A 10,577-nucleotide genomic window follows, 5' to 3' on the forward strand; every position below is an offset into this window, starting at 1 on the left:
TTAAGGGAAACTTTAACTCACAGCGCCGAGGGACCGCTCCTCCGTTTCTTCCGCGCCTCTTAGCGCTGTTGTGAAAGCGTCTCGGACATTTCGAGGTAAAGCCTGAACGCTGTCTGAACCCCACTTTCAGATTTGTGAAACCTTTATTCTGTTTGTGAAAATGCAAAAAAAAAACAAACAAACATCTAGAGCACACTGGACCGGGTCCTCATCAAAAACCACTATACTGTGGCGAATTCTACTAGAGTGTTTCTGCCCCGAGGCTCTTCACATATTACCCACAATGCAACGGAGCGGTCGATGTTTTGGTTATGTTGTGGGATGTGGAACATGTTAAAAACGGACACATCTGTTACAGATAGCGGGGATGTGGTGGAAGGTAATGGGGACGTTATGAGAGAAGCTAGATTAGATAACATGCTGCTTCCCACCATGAGGGTAAAGAGTAGGCAGGTAGATGGCTTCGCTTCGGTGGCCGTAAAGAAAGTAGGGAGTGAAGACCCATACAAGTTTGCGTCTGTTCTGATTTGTTTGACTTGCGGCCATTAAATGCTTACTTGTTAATTCTGAAAGGGTGTCTAAGAAGTCTAGTATTAAACCACGTCACGTTGGTGTCAGAAGTGGGATGGAGCCATCGGAAGCGTATGCACCCTGAGGCGTGAAGGAGCTGATATGCTTAAGCGCGAGGACTAGTGGAACGTGCATGGATAAGAAGACCCGCTGGCTCGCGGGTTCGAGCGGTTAGCGATGCCTCCTTCAGTGCGGGCGATACAGGTTCGCGTCCCGGCCACGGTAGTTCCTGTGGTTGCGTTGTCCCCCGAATTCGCTACAATACTTAGACTTCTCAGATCTGGACTAGATTATCACAGAGAAACCAGACTCCAGAAAAAGCAGTGAAATACCCACCCTTTTTTTGTTTTGTTTTTGTTTTGTTTTGTTGCATTTTCACAAATGGTTTCACAAATCTGAAAGTAACAAGTCTCTGGCTTCTCTGGGATAATGTAGTCCGGATTTTACCACTCAAGCAACTATAGTGGTTTTTGATGAGGACCTGGTCCAATGTGGTCTAGACATGAAAAAAGAAGTGAAATTTCTCTTTTTTTGCATTTTCACAAATAGACTAAAGGTTTCACAAATCTGAAAGTGGGATTCAGACAGCCTCAAGGCTTTACCTATAATGTCCAAAACGCTTTCACAACAGCAGGAAGGAGGTGCACCCACCCCCCCACCCACCCAAAAAAAAAAAAAAAAAACCCAGAGGATCGGTCCCTCAGCTCTGTCAATGAGGTTTTCCTTAACTTTCCCCTGAAATGCCCAATCGGAAGCTAACGTGAGTCTCAACCGTTCTCCGGCCCAAAGGGACGTGTTGTCGTGTGGCCTGTAGAGGGCGCTCGTACACAGGCTCAGTAATACTTAAAGCGATACTGACATCATTTACGGGACAGGATGTGCGTGAGAGGCATCTTCACTGCTGCCGAGAATAGTTGTTATTGTAAGTCAGATATGATGTCGACTTTATTTCCCGTGATGGGACCTATTTTCATGTGTACGGTCCAGTTCAGTGTGCATGGCTGCTTTACACACTGTGGACCACAGGGCAGCAGTTCTTTCGCTTAACAAGTTCAGCCGGTTAAATTGGACCCTGTAGGCCGTTCACCCTCACATGATAGACCATCAAGGTGATGCCCGTGTCGCCTTCTCAGCTTTTCAGTAAAGCCACGTGAGAGCAATTTTCGTGAAACGTCTTTATGCACGTTCAGTAATCCAGGAAAGAACACTCAAGGAAGGTTGAATCAGGTCACCTGGATACAATGTTTATGGACAGAAACATTGTATCCAGATGACCTGATTCCACTTTCTTTGATGTTCGTAATAATCCCTGTCACTTCAGTGCGGGATAGGCTACATCTGCTGAGTGCAACGCATAGCGGATCCAGTGGCTGACTAAATGTCCAGGATAGGTCGGGGGGGGGGGGAAACATATGAGCTCCCTTTGTTGCCAAAGAGTGACTTTGACAGTGAACTTAGCTACTTTTTAGTTCAAAAGGGAACTTATCTTGGAAAAGCACACTAAAACAATCCACACACACACATATATATATGATTTCATTATTTTTTTCTTCTGCACTTTTACTATTATTTTTCCATTTGTTGTTGTATTCCTGCCTGTGTATTTTATTTGTTATTTTAGCATGTTCGAAATAAAATCAATCTGAATTAAATGAAACCTTCAACGGTATAGGGAAAGTGATCAACAAACAAGGATGATTTTTTTTAACATTTTTATTTAACCAGGAGGATCCCGTTGAGATTACAAACCGAGGCAGAGGACAGAGGCTGGAAGGTGAAGGTGCGCCCCGTGGAGGTGGGTTGTAGGGGCTTTGTTGCCAGCTCCACAGCAAAACTGCTGAGGGAACTAGGAGTCAGGGGGCAGGCCCACAGGAGAGTGATCAAAGAGCTAGCCAACACTGCTGAGAGGACTAGCCACTGGATCTGGATCAAAAGGAGAGACGCCGTCTGGGCTGCCAGGGTGAACAGCTAACCAAGGGTCACGCACCCAGGACCGATCAACCTGTGGTGGGCCTGCCTCAGCGGAGGGTGTCTTGTGATAAAAGGCCGAAACACCCTGTGATGCTGAGGTACACAACTGATGATGTGTCCTGGTGGTGGCAATGTCACCTTGGCAGCCATCTCCATTTTAATTCCCACCGAAACTGTTGCAGTGCGAACACTAGGGATTTTAACAACCAGTCCCTTTTTTTGAATCTATTGCAAGGGAGACCTGGCCAAGACAGGCAGCACAGTTACAAAATAATGCAGAGATTAAAGTAACTTTTTAATTAGATGGTACAAGCCTGTTTCACGCTATGTGCAATCATTAGCTGTCATTAATTCAAAAATATGAAAAAAATAAAACCTAATTAAAAAAATACTTGAATCACTGGATTTGTGTGTGTGTGTGTGTGTGTGTGTGTGTGTGTGTGTGTGTGTGTGTGTGTGTGTGTGTGTGTGTGTGTGTGTGTGTGTGTGTGTGTGTGTGTGTGTGTGTGTGTGTAACCCCCTCTTTCCACCTGATCTCAGATGATGAAATAGTCTGTATTTTTGGCATCCGTCCATCCTCCCCATTACACCCTCTTAATCCAATCTGGGGCCTGTTATGGAGATCTTAAAGGCTCTGAAATCTGAGATTGATTGAGGAAGCGCGAGCTTTCATTCTGACCAAATACAGAGACGTCGTAACCAAACACAAATAATGAAATAGTTTAATGGGGTCCGGGCCCGGTGCCACAAATACTAAAAGCTATCCGGAGTCAGAGGCTTCTAAGATGGAGACCCTCGCCTCGTGAAGCAGACCATACAAAGTCTCCTGCAGTTTATACTAGTTTGAAAAAACAAACAAACGTTTAATTTAGTACATTTCTGACCTAAAATATTTGCTCTCGACCCAACTCAGCTCTGGAGTGGACAAGGCGTATGTGATGACAGAAAATAACAATTAGAAATAAGAGTAAATACACGTATCTGGCAACTAAAATCCAACGGTGGATCTGGTTATCTGCAAACCCTATTGTCTCCTCAACCTATACCAAAATAGTCATGTGCATTAATTCGCCCAATTAGGCATGTCTGCTCATCCTCTTGATTGCAAAACAATGCAAATGTATAGCAGAGTAAAGAACAATCTACTCCAAATTCATGTAACAATTTGACTTCCACTCCCTAAAAAATGACTGGCCCCTCTCTGGCCACCCCATTCTGAATGCTCTCCACCGTAAAAATGACGCAAGAGCTCGGCCACGCCATGTCCTGATCAGCTTTTCATATCTTTGTCTTTATGCTTCGTAAGCCTCCGGAGGACATGCCGAGACCCCATCACAACCACCGCGTGCAGACCGGGTCCCGGGACCCGTCCCACACCGGGACGGAGGGGCGGTCCCGCTTTCCGTTTGGGATGCTGGGTGCGCCGCGCACACGTGTCTTTGTCCTGCACCGGCAACAAGGTCTATCTTCATCATCATCATCATCATCATCTTCTTCTTCTTCTTCTTCTTCTTCTACGGCTGCCATGGCCACCCCGTCCACGAGAAGCCGCTGATTACCACATGCCTTTAACACCTTTGCATCCTCTGCGATAGTCTTGAAGCGGGAGGGGGTGGAGGGTGGGTGTGTGTGTGTGTGTGGGGGGGGGGGTCCAAGTTATTATCACACAAGAGTTTCTATTTCTGGGTCTTCCGAGGCACAATGGGTGCCGACATCATGACTCCCGACACAGCCCCGGACTCCCAATAGCAAAGCAACGGCTTCTCACGTGGGAGACGCGGGGCTAACATCTTTTGTCATCCGAACACTTCCACCGTGTGGGGGTGGAGGTGGGGGGTTCCAACCAGGCTGCGTCCCTCTTCGGAGGATGCTCGGGGCTTCGTCGGCGGGTCATTGTCTCACCGTCGCTCGGAAATTGCCGTTTTCCAAGGACATCCATGTGCCGCGGCCAACATGTCCCCAGCATCCGCTGCCACGGCCAGTGAGAGCGGCGCCGCCAGCACCGCGGCTCCGGAGGAGGACACGGAGAGCCCCCGAGAGGAGGTGAGCCTCGTTTTCTGTGTAGCCCAGGACAATGATAAGGAAAGAACCCCCCCTCCTCCTCCCCCTCCTCCCCCTCCTCCCCCCCGGAGAGAGGAACAAGCCACACGGCGGAATCCCTATAGTTTCACGCAGACGGTTGTTTTGTTTTGTTTTTTTGTTTTTTTTTAATTTTGAGATGAACAGTTATGATGCGTTATGATGCGCCGTATAATCGCACTTAAATGAGACTTCTCGCCGTTACAGGGGATTACACGTTGAGTGAAAGAACAAACGGCATGTTTCAAGCCTATTTGAGTGACAGCCAGTCGTTTGTGGGAATAACAAGCATGTCTGTCAAGGCGAGGGGATGAGCGCGCACGTGTAAAGGTGCGCTTGTTTGTCTCCCGCCCGCAGAGGGGTGCGCGCGTGTTCGCACGCGGGGCCCCATACGTGTCTCGCAAGCAGTCACAAAGCAGGGAAACGTGGTGATGACTGGCCACAATCTGCTCCCGCGGTGGCCCCGAAGCAGCTCCTTATAGGTCACATTCTGATGACACTCCTGACAGGTGCACTGTCAGCTGTAATGAAGTTACCCAACAAGACACGTTTCGATGGAAGGAGATTGTTTCTGTTAACCCCCATCGCCCCAATAAAGCCCCACAGCTCTGGAGAACGTGGAGGTTGGGTCTGTATGAGGTTCCCCATTACACAAGAGGTTGGGTTTTTTTTTATTTTATATATATAACCCGGCTGGTCTAGTCGTGTCAACGGGGATGTGGACCATGAACGTGAAAAGTACTCAGTAGAACGACCGGGATTTCACTCCTATCCAAAACGACCATGGGCGGTCAAAAGGACCGCCGGTTTTTAAACTATATTCTATCAAGATAAATGCCCAGTTATGCATTGCGTATGTTAGTATGTCTGTTAAGAAACGACTGACACCGAAATTAAAATTTTATTTAATACCATTTTTCAAACAACTTAAAATCACCGTTGTCCAACGCCTGTAAATACTGCAACGCGTCGGTGTTAGTCGTGGTGCGTCTGTAACGGCGTCTGTACCCAGACATGGGGGCAATAATCAAAAATCAAGTTTAGACCATTACTCTGCACTGGAGGACGCTATAGTGTGTTTGTAGGGCAGAGCGACGAACGTTGCGAAGGAAGTGACGCGACCAACACGCGTCATAAACGGTGACATGACGAGCACGATGACGCGCAAATTAAGCGCGGTCTTTTTGACCGCTCGTGGTCGTTTGAGGTAGATCTAATAACTTTTTGTGCAATTGATCTAAAACTCATTTCAATACAAATATATGCAATTTTTGGGGGCATTCGGGGAGCGGCAGGTCTGTATATTTTTTCTTTCTCCACAAAGTTATCAAACTTTGCAAATCCAAAACGGTCAAAATGACCGCCTTGGTCGTTGTAGTGTAACGTTTACCGAGTCAGACGCCATGGCGTGTAGGTTGTGTAAAATAGCCGGTCTTACTGGCAACAAGCTGTTGCTTCATGCTCCTGTTCCCCTTTTTAACTACATGAAAATGAAACCCTTTCCCCTTTTACGAGATGAAAAACAAGCTCGACCCGTCGCCGCTGTGCCGGTAGAGTGAAACCACGTGGTCAGACCCGCAAGGCTCTAATAAGGGTTCGCCGACAGGATTTTGGCTCGGATTCCCAACACTTTTGTCAAAACAATTGGCTGTATTGTTAAAAAAACTGCACAACTTGAAGTCACTAGAGTGCCAACACGGCACAGGGGGCGATTATATAAGAGAACCAGTTTGATTTATTAACCGAGCTTTAGGAATTACACTCGGTGGTTGGACTCACGTGGAACTCGTTAGGGGGTGGCTCAGCGTTTTACAGTAGGGTTCCCAAATTTATTTTGACTTCGTGGTTTCGCTTAAAAGCAATACTAATCTCATCGTTTGTCATTATGAGACGTTTTAAGCCAGTTCGCTTTGTCGTTTAGCATTCTGGGTACCATGAGCTGCATGGATGGATACACGCTGTCTGGAAAATAAATCCCCAACCACGCTACAAACCTTCACACGCCCAGGAGTAGTTTTGCAGGAAGTAAGACAACGTTTTCCCCCCCTCCCCCGTTTACACCTTTACGTTTAACCCTCACTCCGGGGCAAACTGTGGGGAAACCACTTCCTGCTTCCGCTGAAGTCCTACCCTTTTCTGTCATAGCAAGTTAATGCATACTCCTCACTGGTTTCTCCTGCTCCAAGAAGTACTCAAACATCACTTGCATATTCTTTTATATTAGCTGGTTTCAACGTGCCCTACCGTGAGAAACGTGCAAACAATTGTCCCCAGGGTGTCCGGGTGGCGTGGCGGTCTATTCCGTTGGGGATCGCTGGTTCGAATCCTGGTGTTACCTCCGGCTTGATCGGACGTCCCTACAGACACAATTGGCCGTGTCTGCGAGTGGGAAGCCTGATGTGGGTATGTGTCCTGGTCGCTGCACTAGCGCCTCCTCTGGTCGGTCGGGGCGCCTGTTCGGGGGGGGGGGGCTGGGAGGTATAGCGTGATCCTCCCACGCGCTACGTCCCCCTGGCGAAACTCCTCACTGTCAGGTGAAAAGAAGCGGCTGGCGACTCCACATGTATGGGAGAAGGCGTGTGGTAGTCTGCAGCCCTCCCCGGATCGGCAGAGGGGGCGGAGCAGCGACCGGGACGGCTCGGAAGAGTGGGGTAATTGGCCGGATACAATTGTCCCCATTGGCGGATACATTTCAGGCAAATATCTTCAAATACACACGATTAAACAGTTGCCTGAAACACCCTGATGTGCACACATGGTTCAAGGCACAATTTGCATCAGATGCTCGTTAACCTTTCGTATACATTTCTGACACGATGGGACTCAGCACAGTATAGTGCATTATATGCAAGTACGCATTATAATTTAAACTGCTTAAACATGTGGCCCCAGTGTGCAATTGTGAACCATAATATGATCTACTGCATACTGCTATAGAGCATTTAGAGAGTAAATAAACACCCCTACTGCAGCCAGCTCTGCCCACCGGGGGATTCACTGCTAAACCCTTCTGCCCTGTGAGTCCTGGGTTGGGTTGGTAAGGGACTTGGGGACTGTCGACCCGAGGTGGGGGGGGGGACGATTATGGAGAAAAATCATCCATTATTTACTCTCTGCTGTCACTTGAAGAGCACACCACAGACATACTCAGCAATATTCAGCGGGGAAAAACCACCCGCTGACTTCGCTTTTTGTTATCGGGTCACTGTTATTATTAAACGACAAATGCAAGGGTTAACCTATGCACCCTAGTGGAACTGCCTCGGGTGGTATCTTTTGTTACTCCAGCACAATCCCTGTTGCCGGTTTGAACCTGTTAAAATCTTTGCTTTCCCATTTGATTTTTTTTCCCATATTTTTTCTCTTCTATTCGGGCTATTCAGGATACTCCCTGGCTCTGTGTGATGCACAATATGCAAATTATTTGAACGGTGTTTGTATAATCCATCTTTCCTGAGGGTTTTGAATCCCTGCCAAGCGTTGGTGGCAGTATTCCCACAAGGCGTGGCTCGACCTCCATGCACATACCAGTTTCTTGCTGGATCTTGAGGTGGCAAAGGACAGCGCCAGTCTGCAGCTCGGTGTGAGACGTCCGCTTTGTTCTCTGGGTAGCTGAACGTTAAAAAAGCTAGGGACAGGCCTGGCCATTGGCAGATCCTCACCCACACCCACCTTTCCTGTATCAAGTGTTCTTTGCTGTTTGCAAATGACAAAATTTACGTTGAACTTTAACTGGTGGTGCTCTTGTAGTCGATGGTGGAAGCGGCTGAGTCTTTTGATTATAACAAGTTAAGAGCGAGACACGAACTGGGTTACCGTTCATTCATGCATAAACTATGTAAAAGCACTAGGGAAGCTGCAGTTTGTACCTGAATATTTCATAGGCTGCAAAAAGTGACTGCCCCCGCCCCGCTTTTATAATTTTATTTTATAAAATTAGCATTTTATAACAACAATGTTGGGAATGCATGTCATAATTTTGCTGTATTTGCTACAAGGTCACTTATACAGCTTAAAGCTCTTGATGATCACATTTTGGTTGCTGAAATTTGAGAAGAAACTGCTAAAAAAGCCCCAAAGCTTTCAGTTTGACTGCATCTTTCATTTCTGAATAGACAAATTTCCAACAGTGTCCACAGACTCATAAATGTCTCCTCCCCTCTGTGTCTAGCACCGACCCCTGAAACAGTCCCTGCGTAAGGCCCTGTGCCGGGACAACCACTGGAAATGCCTGCTCCTTTCCCTGTTGATGTACGGCTGCGTCGGGGCCGTGGCCTGGTGCCAGGTGACCAAGGTCACACGCCTCTCCTTCGACAGTGCCTACAAGGGTAAGTCCATGATGTACCACGACAGTCCCTGCTCCAACGGCTACATCTACATCCCCCTGGCCTTCCTGGTCATGCTCTTCGTGGTCTACCTGGTGGAGTGCTGGCACTGCTATGCCAGGGACCAGCTGCAGTACAAGGTGGACGTGGAGAGCGTGGCCGAACGCATCCAGCGCATGCAGCAGGCCACGCCCTGCATCTGGTGGAAAGCCATCAGCTACCACTACATCAGGAGGACCCGGCAGGTGACACGCTACCGCAACGGTGATGCCTACACCACCACGCAGGTCTACCATGAGCGGGTCAACACCCATGTGGCTGAAGTGGAGTTCGACTATGAGAACTGTGGGGTTAAGGACATCTCGAAGCACCTGCTTGGCCTGGAGGGCTTCCCCATCACCAGGCTGAGGTTCACGAAGTGCTTCAGCTTTGCCAACGTGGAGTCGGAGAACTCCTACCTGACCCAACGGGCAAGGTTCTTCACGGAGAATGAAGGCCTGGACGACTACATGGAGGCCCGCGAGGGAATGCATCTGAAGAATGTAGACTTTAAGGAGCACATAATTGCCTTTTCTGACCCCAGTCACCTTCCCTGGTATGCAACCAACTATGTGTTCTGGGTGGCAGCTGCCTTCACCCTCTCCTGGCCCCTGCGGGTATTCACAGAGTACCGCACAGCCTGCGTCCACTACCATGTGGAGAAGCTGTTCGGCTTTGACTATGTTCCTGTGACACCGTCTGAGGAGCGGCCATACTGCCGCCGCATCCCGCGGGTCAACACGATCGACAGCACCGAGCTGGAGTGGCACATTCGCTCCAACCAGCAGCTGGTGCCCAGCTATTCTGAGGCGGTTCTGATGGACCTGGCCCAGCTCTCGGGGAGCTGCAACAGCTACTCGGTGTGCGAGGGCTATGGTAGCTACCGGCAGAACTGTGAGCGGTGCCACCGTGCCATCAGCAGCTCCTCCATATTCTCCCGCAGCGCCCTCAGCATCTGCAACGCGGGCAGCCCACGCATCCCCTTCAGCGCCAGCCGCTTCTCGCTGGGCCGCCTGTATGGGTCGCGGCGCAGCTGCCTGTGGAGGAGCAGCGGGAGCCTGAATGAGCGCTCCTGCCCCACTGAGAGCACCCGCTGTCTGTCGGGCCAGCAGGCCAGCGAGGAGAGCCCGCCGGCCTACCAGGACGCTCTCTACCTCCCGGTGCTCATCGTGCATCGCAACGAAGGTTGCCTAAACCACGATCACCGCTCCCTCCACAGAAACGGCTCCTGTGTGGAGACCTCGCTATGACCCACAGCTGCCAGAGCTGACTCCGACAAAGGACTATCGCAGTACTTGTTTATCTCGGCAAAAAGCTCACTTATCTGATAAGCCCTCTCATTCATTCCAGGGTTGGGCTAATCCGGATCATTTTCCACCATTTTGCTCCGGAGGTAACTCAGTTACCCCCTCCATTACTGTAAGATTTCTTCGAGATTTGCAAAAGATAAGTTATCCAGTTGAGTCCACAAGGGTATCAAATTATATCTGGCAAGATCATTGTAGGACATGCACTTGGGGGGAAGACTAGACCTGATGCTACGAGACAGTTGAAATATATGCTTCCGCTTTGAAAGTCCCTATTCCTTATTAA

At 49.0% G+C, this 10,577-nt stretch overlaps 1 protein-coding gene across 1 annotated transcript; it reads left to right on the plus strand.

Annotated features, from left to right (window-relative positions):
• Nucleotides 1-4,467: 4,467 nt before the first annotated feature.
• tmem151ba (transmembrane protein 151Ba) lies at nucleotides 4,468-10,234 on the plus strand. The gene is made up of 2 exons (XM_056295053.1): nucleotides 4,468-4,584; nucleotides 8,792-10,234. The coding sequence occupies exons 1-2, from the start codon at nucleotides 4,495-4,497 to the stop codon at nucleotides 10,232-10,234; spliced, it is 1,533 nt and encodes a 510-aa protein (XP_056151028.1). The 5' UTR covers nucleotides 4,468-4,494.
• The last annotated feature ends 343 nt before the right edge of the window (nucleotides 10,235-10,577 follow it).

The sequence above is a fragment of the Lampris incognitus genome, chromosome 15 (assembly GCF_029633865.1).
Source record: "Lampris incognitus isolate fLamInc1 chromosome 15, fLamInc1.hap2, whole genome shotgun sequence".
In the NCBI taxonomy this organism is placed as follows: domain Eukaryota; kingdom Metazoa; phylum Chordata; class Actinopteri; order Lampriformes; family Lampridae; genus Lampris; species Lampris incognitus.